Genomic DNA, 19,410 nt, shown 5'->3' with positions numbered 1-19,410 from the left:
TGTTTCTAGGCCTTCACCGCCCATTCAGGTCTTCAGTTAGCACGATGCTGTGTGTTACCCAGGTGGAGGCATCCCTGCCTCCACACTGTCTTCAATTTCCAACTCCACGGTGACCGGGACGCTGGATCTCCTCCTCTGGCTTTCTGCCATGTGCCACAAGCATAATGAACCTTCTCTGGTCATAATGAGCTAAGGGGAAACTGGTTTTATGGAACTCAAGCAGATATGAGCCGAAAACAGAAATGTTTATATCAAACACCACCAGGCCCCACGACCTACTGGCAATTGCGGTGACTAATTTTCTCTCCTAAGTGGTATCTTGTGCACAGCCACTGACTAGAGACTGAGTTTCTGTATCAAGTACAACTAGTTCTAACCAAAAGAAATTGAACTTTCTGGGCCCAGCGAAAAGGTTTTAACAAACATAGCGCAGCCAGCAGAGGCAGAAAGACAAAAAGTGCAAACCTCCCATCCCCACCGCCCGAACCACAGAGGTACCTAGTCAGGCGACAGAAAAATGCAGAGCATTTCATATCATCATTTCCAATGTTATACTGAACCAACGATCCCTCAGAGCTGTCGCTAGTACACAGAGTTCCTCTTAGAAACCCCAATTTTCCTTCCGGGTGCAATTCAAAACAGAGGAAAAAGAAAAACCAACCCTGGAGATGTCAGAGATTCCTGTGGGCGCAGGAGGCAGCCGATCAATGACTCTCATCAGTGATGCTTCTCTCTCTCTCTCTCTCTCCCTCTCCCTTTCTCTCTCTGAAATCAATAAAGATATATTTAAAAAAAAAAAAAAAAGCTGCAACTTAAACGTGCTCACCTTCAAAAGCAGGGCCACCGAGACGGCTTTACAAGAGGTGGGTGATACCGGGTTCGGGGTCTGGGAGGAGACGGACTGGCTGCTGAAGGCAAATGGCCAGGAGGAGACCCTCTGATTGTCTTCCACTCTGAGAAGCCTGGTGCCAAGCAGCCGTTCATGACTTCCCCCAACAGCCACATCCATCTGCAGCTTCGGGGTCTTACCTGTCTCCTGCTGGATTCCGCTCCTCACCTGTCCCCAGGCCTTCCTCCCTCCTCCCCCTCTTTAGAGCCCATCTGACTTCTCTTCTTGCAACTACATCTGCTGGCTGAACCTCGTGCGGCTGGCCTCTGTGAGCCTCCCTCCTGGATGTTCCTGCTCACAAGGACAGTCCTTCGCATGGCTTTGGAACCAGCCCACTGTCGAGCAGCGCCTAGCATGGGCCTTTCTGAACCTGTCTCTCCTGAACCACCACCACAGTTTGGCCACAGCCAGGGCCACCTACACTGTTATTCTTTGTATGAAAATTTTATAAAATCAACCCACTTTTTAAGAGCGTTAATGTTTAAAAAGGAAGTAATAGTGACATCATGCGTCTTAAACAGAATGTGACTCAATGATCAACCCAACTCAAACAAACGGGTGTTATCAAATCCTAATCAGACAGTGTCCCCAGCTAAAGACCCCAGGTTGGAGGCCTGCTCTCTCTTCCTTAAACAAAGGAGGTCACCCAGGCTAGAAGTGTGTGATAGTGGCACAAACCAAGACTCTCCATGGCACAACCAGAAGCACTGAAAGAAAATAAGGAAGGGAAACACTTTCTGACAACACTGTGTATGTTATTTAATGCCATTGCATGTACCGCCTAAAATGCCTTACATATCTGTGGTGGACATACCCCCTCTCTCCGCCTCCCCAAGATTTACTGAGCATCTACTATGTACCAGGGACTTTCTAAAAACTAGAGGACCGAACGCATTTAAAAATAGAAAAGGCTCGCCCTGGCCAGTGTGGCTCAGTTGGTTGGAGAGTCGTCCTGTGTACCCAAAGGTTGTGGGTTCAACTCCTGGTCAGGGTACATACCAAGGTTGAGGGTTAGATCACCGTTTTGGGCAAGTACAGGAGGCAATCAATTGATGTTTCTCTCTCACTCACATCAATGTTTCTCCCTTTTTCTCTCCCTCTCCCTTCCTCTCTCTCTAAAATCAATGAAAGCGTATCAGGTGAGAATCTTTTTTTTAAAATTAAAAAATAAAAATAAAAAAGGCTCTGCACCCACATGAGACTTAAAACCTACATTTAAATACACAGTGTCTAGGATAGACTTCTTTCCAGTCTAGCACCTAAAGCTAAGGAAAACCCCAGAGTCAAAACTGTAAAAACCAGGTCCCATCTCACACCCCCAGAGACTCAATATTCACTCAGTGGTTTCTCTGATTAAGCTCTCAGTAGAAAATGACATGTGGCTATTAGCTGTGAAGTGTCTGGCATACTTTGCAAGCAGCATTAACCTCCCCGAAAACCTCAGGGCCTCCTCAGATAAACAAGTCCCCACCCAAATGCCCTTCCTCACCTGTCCTGAGGGTAGCCCCCAATGCCAAAAGACGACTGACATTTAAAACTCAATTGAAACCACACCAAACCCTGTCTATTTTAAATGTCAGCGAGGAAGGCTGCTGGGCCAGCAGGCTTCTCCAAGACGGATTAAAAGACCACTTCTCCGTAGCTGGATTTAAAAAACAATCATTAGAGGCGGCGAAAGAAGGGAGTAAGGACAACACCGACCTTTGAGTCAAGGTCAACTGAAATTATTCACATTTGTGACTAATTATCTCTTTCTTAATCTTTACGTTGGTCTTTCCCAGGGCAGGAGCTTCCTTTCAAGCAGCGGAGACGTCTGACCCAGCTGAATTACAGGCTTCGGTAGGGTCTCGCTTTGTCCACATTTACAGCAGCCATTTTCCACTGTGTGTGTGTGAAACAACTGACATTTGTCGTTCTCTTAAAATACACATGAAAGTTTAAGCTTCCTGACTCGTAAAAAGAAAAAATAAACAAAAGGATGCCTATGCCGTTTTTAAAACCTAAAATCTCTTAAAACTGTCTTAGAAGTAGGTTCTCCTCAGACACAGAATAGCCTCACCAACCTGAAACCAAGATGTTATGTATTTTTCTGTCACCTTCTCATTAAAAGAGGTGGGTGACACTTCAGAATAACAAATATGAATATATAAAAGTTTAATGAATACTTATACTTATCATTGTCTTACTCAGTGCTAGTCACTGTTCTAAGCACTTTACAAATAACAATTTATTTAGTCCTTACAACAACTCTATAAGGTTAGGTCCTATGATCCCTGTTTTTACAGAACAGGAAACTAAAACAAAGAGACGTAAAGCAACTCGCTCAAGGTCACACAGCGAGTAAGTGGCTAATGGTGTACGGTGGGTGTTGAACCCAGGAAGCCTAACTCTGAGGGCCATGCTCTTAACAACCTTCCTACTCTGCCCCCCACACACCAACTGTTAAGTGCTTTACATGTGTTATTTCATATAAACCATACAATGACCTATAAGGTAGATCATATTTTTATTCCCATTTTACAGATGAGGAAACTGAGGTACAGAGCAGTGAAGCAGCTTTCCCAAGACCACTCAGCCAATAGGCGGGCACTCTGACTTCATTCAGGCATTACACACCTCCCCACAGCCTCCCCCCATGGCCTGTGGGTTAAATCAGGAAGGGAGCTGTGTCAGGGGATTAGAAACCATCCTCTAATGAAACCTTGAACTCATTTGCCCCGTAACAATAGTGTTCAGGCAGGAGAAACGTTAGATCATCTGATACAAGTCTGTCTTTAACAAAATAGACAACAACAAATAACTTGGCTAAAGGGTACCTATAATTAACCCAATTAGATGCCATACATAGGGGTGGGGGGGAATGTCATGAGAGAAGCAGTTTTCAAAGTGTGGTTTGGGGTGCCCTGGGGGATCCCTCAGACCTTTCCACATGCTCAAAACTACTTCCTTAACATCACCAGGCTGTTATCTACCTTGCACCCTCCGTGAGTATCCTGTGGAGTTCTCCAGAGCCACGACATGCAGTATCACAGCAGGTTGAATGGGAAAAAGATATGAGGGTCTGGCTACCTTCTCAGAAGCCAGATGGGGAAGATTTGCAAACACATCAAACAAGGCCACTCTCCTAACTATTTTTTTATTCTGAGAGTTATGTTAATCCTCATCTGAGGATATTTTTTCCATTGATTTTTTAGAGACAGTGGAAGGGAGGAAAAGAGGGAGAAGGGGGAGAGAGAGGGTGGGAGAGAGAGAGAGAGAAAGACAGAGAGAGAGAGAAACATCGATGTGAGAGAGAAACATCAATTGGTTGCCTCCCCCCACACACACCCCAACTGGGGCTGGGGATCGAACCTGCAACCCAGGTATGTGCCCTTGACTGGGACTCAAACCCGTGACCCTTCAATGCACAGACGAATGCTCTAACCACTGAGCAACAACAACCAGGGCCAATATTTAATAACTTTATTATTTAAGTGAATTAAAGCATATTGTAAAGTTTCTGAGGTTTAGTCCCTAATATGGTGAAGACAGATAGACAGAATCCAAGTAAGTTAAAAGTTTTGAGCATAAAGGGGTCCTGAGACTAAAAAGCCCAGGAGCCCGTGCCTGAGACTATGACCTTCTGAAGACCGGGGACCATACCTGCCCCGTGCTCCCAGGCAGCCGCCGCACTACAGTGCCCAGTGCCCAGCAGGAACTCGGGATGCTCATTTCGGATGTTGAATGAATGCCCAGGTATACAGCATCGGCCACCCCTTTAGGGACACATCCCACAGGCACAGTAATGACGGACACTCAGACCCACACGCTTACCTGGAAATAGTCTGTAATAAAGGATCCGAGTTCACTCTTCAGCAGCCGCCTGGGGAGAGAAAAACACGGTCAAGCAGCCCTCAGTGGTACAGCTCCCGCTGTCCAGTTCACGGACAGGTGACAATGATGGCATGCTGGCCAATGGCAGGGGCCCAGGCCGAGCCCCAAAAGGGTGAACTTTCCTCGGCCCTGATAATACCACTCCACCAATGTTATTAGGGAACTGGGGTGATGGAAACCCTATAGGGGGCCCACTTCTTAGCTCACAAAAACAACCTTCTCAAAAAGGCAGTTCCAGGAGGTCCCAGCTAACGGAGCTGGTGGAGGCAGGCCAAGGCTCCTGGCTTCAGAAGGAGCAAACAAACAAACAAAACGCCAAGAAGAGAAAGACCACAATTTTGTAAGTCCCCACATTTGTAGGCTTTATGGTCTAAAATGCATCTTTCATACATTCTTCAACCAAAGGTTATAAAGCACGTGTGTGTGGAGAGAGGGGCAATTATTACCCCTCATGTATAGATAAAGAAATGGAGGCTCAGAGAGGTCCCCTAAGTAAGTCAGTGGCGGAGTTAAGATTCAAACCCAGACCTTCTACAAATTCAACATCTTTTCCCATAACCCCGCCCCAGCTCTCCTCCAAATCCAGCGGAGGCATTCTCCTCGGTGCCATGGTCTGGGTGGTCTTTCCGCCTATTCCCGAGGGACTGAGGCGGTCCTTCACAGGGGACCCTGGTGGGGAGTTTATGCATCCCCACCATGGATAGAGTTTATGTATCCAGGTAGCAAACAGTTACTGAGCTGCAGTGACAGGCTGGAGATTGTCAAATCATGGGACCCACCCTACTGCTCTTTCTTTAGTTGGATCCAGGTAAGGAAGCTAAAAACAAGAATAACTGGCTCCCACTCCAGTGAGTTCCCTGGGAGGACCCTCTTCATGACTTCATATGATTTCTTTACTCATCCCACCAGTCCTGGTTATTAAGGAGCAAAATGCTTCTGACAACACCTGCTGGGTATTAATTCCTCCCTGAAAACGCATTCCCACGTGTAGGATACACAGGAAGTTACAGCGAGATATCATTCTGTGCAGAACACAAACCCAGCAGGATCGAGACAGAAGAAGAGACGCCCGCAATCTAAACTTCTCTATCGGAAAGAGCCTGGGCTGTACACAGGTGCTGAGCAAGAAAAACACCTTCCTTTCCCACCACAGAAAACGTGTCTGTGGCGGATACTGCACTTTGAGATCCAATTTCACGGCAAGCTCCTGGAAGGCCACCCCATCAACACAACCAAGGGGTTTCCCCAGGTACGGGCTGGTCCGACAGAGGCTACTGGGCCTCGAGAAGCTTGGTCATCAGGGCTTTTAGAGGCTAGAGGTGTCTCTCTGATGAAAATCAGAAACCCAGTGGGCAGCCCCAGAAGACAGCTGTAGAACAGGAAGAGGCAGGACGGCTGCTTCCGAGGGGAAACACCTCCCAACGAGGTCTTCATGGCCACTGGGAAGTCTCCAAACCAGAGGAGAAGCCCAGCCTCAACGGCGGGGAAACTAGTCCTATTAACACACTACTTCGAACAGAGTTTCCCGGCTTATCTTAGGGACTCACGATGCTGAGGGACTAACGATTCTGAGTCCAGATGATACGGAACGGGTGTCCCAAGGAACCTGCGCTGGGAAAACACTGTACTCAAGAAGACGCTTCAGGGAAAATGGCAAGAGGAAGAGGTCAGCAGAAGGGTGGGCTTCAAGGTCAAGAACTATGGAGACCCTCCTGGAACAGGTAGAAGAGGCATCTACCCAAGTGTAACAATAGTTAACTGGCTGGACGTGACGACACAGGTGATTGGGGCCCAGGGACATTTCACAGTGATACTGGGGAGTCTCACGATGCTCTCCAGCAACCCGAGGGGTCTCCTCCCCTGCCTCTCACGGAGGGGGAAAAGGCTCCAGCCTGCAGTGAGGGGGAGGCACCGCCCCTTTGGTCCAGCCAGGGCTGCAGCCAGCCACGGCCAAGGCCAGAATTCTGCAGAGCATCACGAGAAGGCAAAGCTTGAGGTAGAAACCGGCTGACAACAGAGCGGAGGCTAAGGCGTGAACTCGACACAACTGCCCAGACACGGGCTCAGCAAAGAGGACTGAAGCTAGAAGCAGCCCCACCGGAGGCGGGAGTGGTGGCGGGTGAGCAAAGCAGCAGGACACTGAGGCGCTTTCACCCCACGGGTAAGGGCAGTCCTTGTCCTTTACTGAGAAGGGGCCAGGCTCAGGAGCGGGAGTCTGCCTTATATACTTTAGACGTAGTGGACGAAAACCAGGTTTGGCAAGAGACCCACACATTTTGTCCTTTATTAAGTCCCACGTTCAAGACCTTCCCCGCTAGGTATCGTCAGACAGACTTATCTGAACAGAGTCGACCCTATCTGACCAATCGAGTCAGCGCTCTCCTCTCCTGGCTGGGCGAGTCAGCAAGCTCCTCCGTCCCTTACAAAACCCCGTCTTATTTCTGCCCGAGCACGTTGAATTAGACAAGGCCTCTGCCTACGTGTGTGGAGTTTTCACTGCAGCAAATCACAGGAATCGACACAAATGTGCACCACTGAAGTGCTCCCAGAAAAATACGGTTCATTCGGACAACGGAATTCCACGCAACTGGAAGAAGTGCTAAAACTAGGTTTGGCAAGAGAACCACGCATCTGTCCCTTATCGAGTCCCAAGTTCAAGACCTTGACGTGCTCTAAGGAATGCTATGAAAAGATCTACGTCACATGAAGTGAGAAGAAAGACGCAAGATGCACAGCAGTCTGTACGACATGCTACCTTGTCAAAAAGGGGAATAGGCACATTTTTATTTACACAGCACCAACAAATTCCTGTCATGATCTGCATTCCAGGAGGCCCTCAGCACTGAAATTAGCACCTTGATTTTTAAACACACACACACAGCATTTTTGAAATTATGTATAAATGCACTGGGTTTTTCTCCTGTTCTCCATCTCCCCAAGTGAGAGATTAGAGAAGTTTGGAGCTTTTGCTGGAAATTAGGGACGGCAACAACACGCCTCAGCGAACTCGACTCTCGGGAGCAGGAGGCACTGGCTTGCAGATGCTACACCACACTGCTCAGGGACCTTGTATGTATAAAGTGAGGGTATCCCCAGCTGCTTTTCCACAAATATTCCTTATATGGGCATAAAGCAGCTCGGGAGACTAAACAATAAACTATTGTTATATTATCTTTGGGGGGATGGGAACTGAGTTTCTGGGGCACCGGAAAGGGAGATTCTTCACCGTATAGCTCCTTATAGGTTTAAAATTTTGTACCCTAGGAACACAATCCTATTCAAAAACCATTAAACAATTTTTTTCAATTAATAATAACAGCCACCAAGCTTACGTGCATGGCTTGAAGCCGAGAAGAAGTTGTGGGAGGGAGTTCCCATCAAGGGCACAATATCAGGAAGCAGGCTGTCCTAGGAGTGTCAGAGAATCCCACAGGCCTGAGAACCTGCCAGCCCAAACCCCCTCAGGCTGGTAACGGGAGAACTTAACTCAGAGAGAGAAGGGGCGAGGAGAGGGAAAGGGCCGGGGCTGAGTCATATGCAAAATCCACCTTCTATTTCTATACCCTGTGTTTATTCTGCTTGTACTTGGTTTACTAGGAAAGGGCACTTCTGAAAAACTCTACCCCGGTCTTAGACGAACTGAGAGAAAGAGGGATTTTCCACCCCCCTGACTTGATGCACCACCCTTCTGGGGGGAACTGGGCAGCGGCTTCCCTCCAACAAAGGAAAGAGTGACTGAGAATTGGGACCCTGGGGATTCATTCACTGAATCATAACCCTTTCCTGAAAGCCTGCGCTGTGTCAGACATGGTGCTAGATGCTGGAAGGAAAGGGTGACACAGAGCTCCGACAGTGATTTCTTCCCATCAGGGCCACTCTCTCAGGAGCACCATCTTTTCCAAAAACTGGGAGTCAGAGTGCCCAGGCATTAGAGATGCTCATACTTACAATCGCAGGGGGACAACTCGCCCTGTCACCGTCCTCACTGAGTCAGCCAGTTCAACTTGGAGAGCATAAGAAGGAAGAGAAGCGGGGGGAAAACAACAGAATTGAAGAGTCTGTGGTTTGTGGTTCCCTAGATGCAAAGAGATGAAAATCCCGATTCTAGGATATTCTAGGACATATGTTCCTCCCAGGCACAGAGGCCTGGCATCCTGCAGCCTCCTTCTACTCTTTCCACCCTTTCCTGGGAAACAGAAAAGTAATGACTTATTGGAGCAAAAATAGATGATAGGCAGACAGATAAATAAATAAGAAATAAAAACCAGATTGCTCCTAGGACGGGGGCTGGCTTTTTCCCCCAGTTAAAGTTGACTTTCTAAGTCACAGGCACTATTGTCAACAAGGTATAGGTGTTTCCTCATTTAAGCCTAAAACAAAACCGTAAGGTAGCAGTAACATCTCCACTTTCTATACCCAAGGAAACAGCCCCTCAGAGGTTGTGAGGAGGGCTGGCGACCAGGCCACCACAGAGAGGAGCCTCACTGCGGGCAAGGACCTGGACAGCTGGGCTCGCTTCGCGGCCGCTGTGACCAATAACCTACCTGTGCAGGTTCGCTTCACAGGTTGAGTCCCTTGTGCCTGTGTCCTCAACAGGAACTTTGGGATAATAGACACCTACTCCACAGGATTGTTCCCAGGGCTAAAGGAATTAATCCTAGAATGGTTAGTTCCTAGAGCAGAGCCTGGCACACGGCAAGGCTCGGCCGCTGTTGGCTTCGAGGATTCCACCCAGGACATCTGACCCCGGAGCCTGTACTCCTCTAAGAGCTCCATTCCCCTGCCTGTCAGCATCTTTTTAAAAGTATCGCCAGACCAGCAGTTAACCTGCATTAAGGACGCAGGTGAAACTCACGAAGGGGGCCGTAGAGTAGGGGCCAGACCACCCCGATAAAAGGTGGAATTAAGACGATCGGGGCAGAGCTCGGGGAAAGGGTTGAGGGGACTGTGATGGAAGCAACATCCAGGCTTCCTCTATTTCACACACTGGACTCCCACACCAGGTTTCATTGAAAACAATTCTGCTGCTCCCCACCAGCAGCAGCAGCAGCCACTGAGCTACGAGGGGAAGGAAGGAGAGACCTGAGACAAGTGGGAAGGGAACGCGTAGTGGGACCAGCCCTCAAGGGAAGCAAGGCATGAAGTTCAGTCAGAAGCCAAAAGGGCCATAATAGAAAAAAAAGGGGGGATGACCCACTGGTCTGTATTATCTCATCCCTTGTCCCTCCCCGGCTGACCGGGTAAGACACCAACCCAGATGACAGGATTTCCTGTTATTACACCACCCACCGTCTTGCCCCTCACGGGCTTGTCAACTCAACTTCCCACTTCTGCGGGCTTGAAGGTAAGGGAGGCGCCAGTAGAGCTGGAGTCCAGCTGGGTGAGAGGCACATTCCATGGGGGCCCGTCAGAGGTGGTGGCCAGGACTCGGGTGAAATGCCGGTCCTCCCACACCTCTGGTTTCTGCACACAGGGGGTGGCAGTGGGGACCGTGGAAGAGATGGAGAACCCCAACAAAGAGCATGCACTGAGCTCCTAACCGGTGCACACGAGATGCCAGATGTGGTGCACACTGGCACACAGCTCCTCAAGTTCTCCAACAGCCTCTTAGGTAGGGATGTATCCTCGCTTTGCAGGTGAGGAGAACAGCGCTCAGCGTCTTGTCCGGGGTCATCTTCATACACTGGAAGATCCCAACTCAAACTGAGGCAGCCTGAACACTAGCCAGTGGTACCTCCCGCGCCACAGGGGCAGGCGCCCAGGCACGGACAGTGGGGCCTGCAGCCAACTCCCCTACAGCCAGCAGCCAGGCTTCGGCTCCCGCTGGCCAGTACTAGGTGGGACTGTGGGTCCACTCTGCCTGAGTGAACTTTCCAGAGAGGCCTGGATTTTTAGGGGAGATGTCTACATTTCTAAAGGCAGCCCCGGAGGTTTCAGATTCACCACTTCCCTCTAACTATTCATCCCACCCCCAAAGTCAGGTCTGTTTCATAGCCAGACAAAAGGTGTCAACACACAGGCAGTCACCTGAGCCAAAATAAAAGAAGACCTTACCTACACCCTCCCAAACTAGGGTCCAGACTAGGGCCCTCCCAAACTGTGATGCATGAATGCATCTATATCCCAGCGAGTCAGGCCTAAATATGGATAATGCCAGCTCTGTGTACCTCTGGCAGCCTACTTACTGCGTTTTTAAGAACACAAGAGGCTTGGGTTCAAATCTCAGCTCAGCTACTAACTAGCTATACAACACTGGGCTAGTTAGCCCACCTCTCTGTGCCTCGATTTCCCCACCTGTAAGACCAGGGATATAGTACCTGTCCCATACGGATGTGGTGAGTTTTAAAAGTGACAATTCTAAAGCATGGCTCCTACCAAAAGCTATACGAATGTCTGCTATTATCACTCCCTCGCCTCAGACCGGCCCGCTCTGCCAGCCTGGGGGCTGCACCCTGGCTCTCCCCCTTCTCATCTCCCAGCCCTTGCCCCAGGTGTGGGTCCCAGGGACTCCCTTACAGAGATGGAAAAATTGGAGGTGGATTCCCCTTGGGGGCTCAGGCGGCCAACTGACTCTGAAGGGGGACGTTTCAACTCAGATCTGTCAACGATCGAGCACGATTCTTGGAACCTCCCCTTTCCTTGAAAATCTCTGGGGTTTCCTTCGAGACACCTCCCTCCCAGCATGAACAGAAGCAAGGTGGTCGGGGAGAGAAGGAAAATGTGAGTTTCCTGCCTCAGGCCAGCTGCAGATAACTCATCTCTGGTTTCCGGAAACCTCATCTCTGAGCATTTTTGTTTCTGCAGAGAAACAAAATCCTGCGAGGGAGGAGGGGGCGGGAGGGCATGGAGAGAGGAGCGGCGAGACAGTTTCCACGGACAGCCACCTGCTCATCCTTCAGATTTCAACCGAGGCATCACTTTCGCCCAAATCTAATTATGTGCCCATCCTCCCACTTCCCCAGCACTCCGGATTTGGCCATCGCCCCACTTAAAACATCCTATGGCAACTGCCTGCTCAGTTCCCCTCTCTCTCTACAGTGAGCCCTCTAAAGACAAGAACCACCCACCTCAACAGCTACCCGAGCCTGGCCCAGGGCCGACAGAGCGCTGCACAGACACTCACTGAAAACATGAGTAAGAGCATCGACAACCCGCCCCCTCTACACACACGCTCCCGCCGGGCAAATCTGAAAGCGCTCGAAGGACCTGCTGGCGCTGGTTCTTCAGAGAATGTTCAGGAAGAGCGCGCTCCCGTGGCGCAGTCTGGCCACTCTCCCTGGAGGAGCTCGGGAAACCCACGCCTCTGGCCCAGGCTTGTCCCCAAGCCAAAATGCAGCCCCAGCAGGACGGAGGCGGGAGAGGGGCATAAAAAACCACACTGATGTCCCACAGAGAATTTAAACCAAGAGGACATGCAGGACCAGCACAGGGCAGGGCGGGGCAGGTGGAAATTCAGGGCAGGCGGAGGGCAGGTTAGACTATATCATCTACACTGAAAGGTCATTTTTTCTTGCCTCCAGGGACATAACAGTGTGTACACCCTGCTTTCTAAGGCAGTTTCGATAGAAAATGTTCGGATTTACGGTTTTTCCTATTGATGGAGCTTGTGCCCTGACTTTTATCTAGGGCAATTTGCCACTTTGAGGTGTGACATTCCTGATGAATTTGTTCTTAAAAGATCTCCACACCCTTCTCTTGATCTAACAATGTGTTTTAGAATTTGACCATCCTGAGTCCAAAGCTCTTCCTCATAGCCACCCCAAAGTCTACCTGCTAAAACTTATACTGGAGTTCATTTTTGATGACACATCTGGGAAGAACCCATTGTTTGTAATGACTGCATTTTGGGACACAGTCATAAAACTTCTACCTCCCTGGTCATCCTTCACATTGGCTAATACAGGGTGGAGCAAAAGTAGGTTTACAGCGATGAATACACTAAACACAGTCTATTTTTGTATTATTGTATTATTTTCCATACAAACAACTCTAAATCGATTTTTGCCCTGTATTTAAAAGGATTCACGTTTCCCATGGACTATACTAACTCTACACTTACAAAGATGGTCAGGGCTGGCTGGGGTGACCCAGGGAAGCTGATGGATTGAGGCTTTGACACTGAGTGTGTACAATCCAACAAAATTTATTACTGTTTGGCTTGAGTAGAATGGAGAACTGAGAGAGTCATTTCCTCTGTTCTTTGCTCTGCGGAAAGGAGACACAGCTGGCTCTCCATGTAAGAACCGAGCCTCACCCCGATGTCAAATCCAGCACATTCTTGGAGGAGCACACCCAGGACCTCTGTAGTTCAAAGCGGGCTCACCTCGTGCAAACTGCTAGAGAAATCTTCAGACTGTGCACGGGCAAGTTCACCACACTGCCCGGGTGCCCATGCGTAGTGCTCACCACCATTTATCACCTTACTATTGCTAGATTTTCATTGTAACGGGATAATAACCACTAAGCTTATTATGCGCTGGGTGCTATACCCATGACATGTTTATTATTATCTCATTCCCCAACCACCATGAGACTGATGTTATTATTAGCCCCACTGAACAAAAGGAAAAAGAATCTTAGAAAACAAAGTGCTGTGCCCAAGGTCCTACAGCTAGTCTAATCTTTTTTTAAATTTTTTTTTTAAGACAGAGAGGAAGGGAGAGGGAGAGAGAGAAAAAAACATTGATCGACTGCCTCCTGCACACCCCCTACTAGGGACCGAGTCTGCAACCTGGGCATGTGCCCTGAGGGAATCGAACTGGCAACCTTCTGGTGCAGGGGAAGACGCCCAACCAACTAAGCCACAGCGGCCAGGGCACAGCTAGTCTAATCATGATCCCCAGTCTTTCTGAATCCGAAAGCTACTCTCTTAAGTTAAAGATTTCCACGCAACCTAACGCAGATCTTGCACAGAAAACTGTCATAATGGACTGGGAAAGGGGTCCGAGAATAACTTCCCTTCTCTCCTTCCACATCTTCCCTGTCGACCGTCCTGTGCCCCCCACCCTCACGCACATACCCTCCCCACTGGTCGTGCCTCAACCCTGTGGAGTTTCTGGATCTATTCTGCAAACAGGTCCTCCAAAAGGGAAAAAAAGGGAAAAGCAAAACTCCCCTGGCTATGTGAGTGTAACTGCAGAACAGCGTGTCTCTTTTGGCATTTTAATTATGGAAATAAGGGCAGCTGTGTTAAATTCCACATAGGCACTTACAGATGTGGACACATGTGCAGGTCAGCCCACTTTATTCAGCTTGGACGACCAGGCCACAGGCAGGCCTGGGACGCATTCCACATTCTCGGTTACACTCTGAGTTGTTTCTGTGATGTAAAAGCCCATCTCCAGCCTAACCACCTTTCTAGAGAAGGGGCAGGCGATGGGCCAGTAGAGAACATGGGTAACAGAAGCTCTGCTCTGGTTTTTAACAGCTGTGACTGGGTTCAATTCCCATATGAGCGATCCGTTTCAAAGCCCAACCATATGTATTTCTCATCAGCCTGAAAATCACTCAAAAAAAATAGAGAGGAATATCCAGCAGCCCCCAAAACTCAGCAGCGGAGGGTTGGGTGAGTGTCATGCTCCTCGAGGGTGTTGAGAATCACAGCACAAGGTGATCATGGGCTCAGAGGCTCATGAAAGGGATGAAGGCAGAAAGAAGTTCAAGACCATCACCTTAACCCTTCTTCCAACCTAAAACCTCTCTCTCTGACACTACAATATAGTGCGAAGAGCACAGGCATTGCTATGAACGGAATTGTGTCCCCCCGAAAATTCACATATTGAAGCCCTCCATCCACCCCCACCAACATGATGGTATTTGGAGGTAATTAGGTTTAATGAGGTCATGAGAATGGGGCCCCATGACGGAAATAGTGCCCTTACAAGAAGGGACACCAGAGAGCTTGCTCTCTCCCCTGGTGTCTGTACATAGAAAAGAAGCCATGTGGACACAGCAAGGTGTTGACCAGGAAGAGAGCTCTCACAGGGAACCAAATCTGCCAGCACCTTGATCTCACACTTCTGGCTTCCAGAACCTAAGAAATGTCTATGGTTTAAGCCACCTAGTCTATGGCATTTGTTACGGCAGCCTGAGCAGACTGATCCAGGTATCTAAGTCAGACAGGAGTTCAAGTCCTGACTCCACTCTTTATGGCTGCAGGACCCTGGACAAGTTACTTCGTTTTTCTTATCCCACAATTTTGTAGGTAAACTACTGATGCCAATGGTTCCCTCACAGGGCTGTGAGGAAGGGTAAGTGTGTTGATGGATGTGAAAGGTGCCTAGAGCTTTTCCAGGCTCCCTTCTCCCCCTCCGGTGGCCTTAGTGCTAGATTCTGGGATGCTACGACTCCCAATGAGCGATGCCTCCCCCATGCAGGCCACAGCTGACCTTGTAAACGGGCGGCCTGTTGGTCAAATTCAGCCCACAGATGTGTTTTGTTTGGGCTGTATTGATGTTTGAGGAAATGTGGGTTATTTATCAACATTTAAAAGCCAGGAAATTTCACATAAAAATCCTAATTTCCTGTTCTTCTTGAGAAATAAGATGATATGTCATGGGACCTGGTTCTGCCGGGGTAATCCCCTTTGGGCAGGGGGTGAGCTCTCACCTCCCTGCACCAGGCTGGCCTCACCCACATGGAAGACATGCTCTGCACTTGAGGCTTCTGAGTTAGCAGCCCTGAGCTCACAGGGCTGGTGAACTTTGGCGTGGCCTGTACTCTTCCTTGCTGCCCGTGAACAAAGATTTTAAATACAATTTCAGGATTGGTCTCCTGAAGTGAGGAACAATTAGCACATTCCTGAGTCCCCGATTTTATTTATGCTTCTATTGTGAGCTGAAGACCCCTCACGGAGAGGCCAGGGTCTGAGTTCTTGGAGTAAAATGGAGTTCTTGTAACTGGGGCTTGGCTGACCCAACTTTGCCTCGATCACTGAACATCTTGGGGCCTCAGTTTCCTCCTTTGTGAAAGGAGGGGCCTTGGGCTAGATGATATCTATTGACTCCATATTTGTGCAATAATTATGTGAAATTCAAGCACCTGGATAGAAATTTAACACAACTCTGTTTACTTCTGAGCTCTGAAGGTTTTAATGAAAGTAGAGCTCTTAAAACACCTCATTGACCCTTAACACAGGTCTTGACTAAATGTAAACAGGACCGGAATAATGGCCTTGTTTATTGTTCTGCCCATTCCAGGGTTGAGTCTTTTGCCTTGATGTTTTGTACTTAACACACCAGAGAGGAATGAACACCAAGGCATTAATAAGACTTGATATTTAACCTTCTGTCCCCAGGAGACCCTGGTGCTCAGAGCCCTGCCCACCTCTCTGCCCTCTCTTCACACCACCACCCAACCTCTGGCACTCCATGCACGTGGGTTCTCTTTTAGTTCCTTGCTCACTGCCACCACAGGACCTTTGCATCTGCAGTTTCCACTACGTGGGGCCCTCTTCACCTAGTTAATTCCCTCTGATGCCTCAGCTCACAGCACAAGCTTTGCATCACCATTCCTGGCCTCCTTGGCAGGATCAGGTCTTGCAGATATGCTTTCAACACTCAGCTGTGTGGCAGCAGCTGTTGCAGTTGCACTTCTGCATCTTACAAGTGTGACTGGTTGACTAATGATTATTTCCCTGGCTGAATATAAATTCCAGGAGAGCAAGGTCCATGTGTCTTTGCTTATTGTTATCTCTCCAGTCTCTGGCCAATAGGGAGGCACTCAAATATTTGATGAATGAATGAATGCCGACACTACTCTATTGGGAAGATTCTGGAAAACCATAAACTCCTCAAGGACCATGTCTTATTGAGGGTTATATTGCCAAAACCTAACAGGAATGACAGTAACTAATAATGATGTTAAGAGCTACAAGGCCCAAGTACTTAGCGTGTTCCAACCCTGTTCTAATAGATTATGTGTGTAACAATCTAATCTACACAAGAATCCTATGGAAGTAGACACATTTTCTATCCCTGGTTCACATAAGAGGAAACTGAGGCACAAAATAGTTGGGAAGTCACTTAGTACAAAGAACAGCAATAAAATCCCAAGCAGTCTAGTTACAACCCCTAGGCGTCTTGCCTAACATGGTGCCTAATCGTTAAGCAGGGCAAAGTCAATGTTCACAGAATAGAAGACAGCTGCCATCTGTGAGCCTCTGCCCCCCCCCCCCACGCACACACACACACACAGCCATGAAGAAATGGATGAACCCCCTCTGGAGTAGAAGTCTAGACCAATGAGGGTCTTGGGACTTAACAGCCATAAGAGCCACATAAAAGCCGACAGAGGCAGCAAGAAGAGCCAAGCAGAAAACAAAACTCAAGATAAGGCCTCCTCTGCCCCAGCTCAGGCCGCGGGGAAACGGCCTCTGGCCCGACCCGCACGTACCTGATGTTTTCGTTCAGTGCATAGAGCTCATTGCTTTGCAAGCCTCCGCCTTTGAAGACGTTGATCACAGCAGTCTGCACACTGCGGGGAAACAGAAGCAAGTCCTGGTTAGGGGCTCTGCCTCCCCAGGGCCATCTCAACAAACAGCTCAGGGCTGCAGGTGGCTGAAAGGGCAAAAAACCTGTGGCATGAACACGGCCACGTTTTCCATTCCTGGAACCCATCATTTTCCATCCAGGGTCCTTGGAGAGGCAGGAAGACTGAAGTCAAGAGGACCCAAAAGCAGGTCCTCTCCCCACACCTACTCGCAGGCTGGCAGCCTCCCTTCCTCCCCTCACTGGCAGCCCTGCTGGGGAGTGACCGTAATAAAGAGCAGACAGTGGGATCTGCTCTCAGGAAACCATAGGAAAACATCCTCTTTTCATCAACTGCCCCTATAATCACGACCTTCTGAAGCAGAGATCTCGGAAGCAGAAGCTAAGCCAGTGCCCGGCCCTGCTCTGGCCCCTGGCAGCCCCCACTCCACACCCGGCGGCCTCCTTTACCTGTTCCAGGCTGAGTTGGAGCTCAGCTGCAGGGCCTGCCGGGTGGCCTGGAATCGGGGCAGGTCGCTGAGCACCGGGGAGCTCATGAAGCGTGGTCTGGGCCTGCGGAAGGAGCCCATCTTGTGGCACTCAATGGGCAGGCTGGGGGCAAAGCCACGGGTCATAAGTCCAGGTGAGGGGACGGCTTCTCCTCTGGACCAGAAGGTTCCGGCTGCCCACGGAAAGGGCTTTCCCCAGGGCTGCTGCCTTCAGTCTCTCAGGTTTTCTTAAAACCACAAATTTAGCCAACACCTGAAAAGAGAGGGCAGCTTTTATTGAAAACCCCTAGGCTGAGCAGACCAAGTCTTAGAGGAAGCTAGCTGGGACTTTCCAGCCAAATGATCCTAAAAACAACTCCAGGCCCCCCAGTAACATCTCTACCCTGCAGGATCCCATTCACAAGTTTGTATAGGTCTCTTTTGGTTTAAAACAATGTGGTCACCCCAAAGTAGGAAGGCAGTGTCAATGGGTCCAGGCTGAGGCCAGCCCAACAGAAAAGTGATTTCTAAGCTGTGCTCGACCTCGGTTCCTGTGCACACCATCAAAGTCTGGGCACTGGCTGGGTTTCTGCGGACCCCACAATGTTGTGCATTAAAAGAGAGCTTTTTAAAAAATGCCTCAAGGAGAACACAAGAGCTCCTTGTCCTGGCACTGAAGGCGGTCCACAGGATGTTCTCACCACGCCAGCCCATGTGCATTGCTAAGTATTCCCTAAAGTCGGTACCTCTTCACTCGGGCACATCTCCCACCACCCCTGACCTGCCATTCATTCACTCATGCCATCAGAACAGATTTACTGAGTGTTTACTACCACCGGGAGCTGTGGGGCATCCAAAGATTTCTAAGACCTAGTCCCTACCCTAAAGAGGCTTATGGTCTATGGAGAAGACAACTGTGTATTCATCATGCAATAAATATTTACTGAGCACCTACTATGCAGCAGGCCCTCACTCAGGTACTGGGGATATAACCGTGGCCCTAGAGAGCATGGTCCCCGCCCTATGGAGCTTACAACCAGCAGGTGCTGTTCCATGTAGTCCTTCCTCCCTCTCCCAGGCTTTCTGATTGTATCTACTGCTCCTCTTGCCTAGAATTCCCTTCCTTTTCCTCTCTGCTTATCTCAATCTAACTTACCCTGCAGGACTGAGTTCAAGGATACTGTCCCCTGCCTGAGCAGTTCCTGGGAGACTTTATGGCTTCCTGGTTAATGGCAATGGCTTTGGAGTGAACCTTGATTCTAGTCTTCATGAGGCCACTCCCAAGTTGTGAGACTTTGGGCACTTTGTGCCTAAGAGTCCTCAGCTGTCAGCACTGTCAACGTCATAGGACTGATGAGACGTGAAATGAAGTCGTGTGACATACCCAGCAGAAGTCAGACTCAAGACCCTCAAGAACTGTCTATTTCCACTCAGATCCATTGCGTTTTTGTTTTGTTTTTTACTTTCAATTTTATTTTGTATTGGTTTCAGGTGTACAGCTTCATGGTTAGTCAATCATATACTTTACATAGCGTTCCCCTCGATATTTCCAGTACTCGACTGGCATATTATTACAATATTATTGACTATATTCCCTGGGCTGTACTTGAAAACCCCCGTGACTACTCTGTAACTACCAACTTGTCAGACCAATCGCTGAATTTCTCAGCACCTCTGGACCCGTCATTTCAGT

At 49.1% G+C, this 19,410-nt stretch overlaps 1 protein-coding gene across 1 annotated transcript in view; it reads right to left on the bottom strand.

The window, feature by feature from the left end:
• PRR5L (proline rich 5 like) overlaps positions 1–19,410 on the bottom strand; it is a 60,672-nt gene that overhangs the window by 26,296 nt on the left and 14,966 nt on the right. The window contains exons 2-4 of the mRNA XM_016206231.2: positions 17,701–17,991; positions 17,156–17,236; positions 4,703–4,751 (exon numbers count right to left, since the gene is read on the bottom strand). Of these exons, the coding sequence (XP_016061717.2) occupies positions 4,703–4,751; positions 17,156–17,236; positions 17,701–17,864 (294 nt within the window). The 5' untranslated portion in view covers positions 17,865–17,991. The remainder of the gene's footprint in view (positions 1–4,702; positions 4,752–17,155; positions 17,237–17,700; positions 17,992–19,410) is intronic.

This window comes from Miniopterus natalensis, chromosome 11, assembly GCF_054644295.1.
Source record: "Miniopterus natalensis isolate mMinNat1 chromosome 11, mMinNat1.hap1, whole genome shotgun sequence".
Lineage (NCBI taxonomy): Eukaryota > Metazoa > Chordata > Mammalia > Chiroptera > Miniopteridae > Miniopterus > Miniopterus natalensis.
Note: the sequence above shows the minus strand (reverse complement) of the source record. Positions and strands in the feature narration are given on the sequence as shown.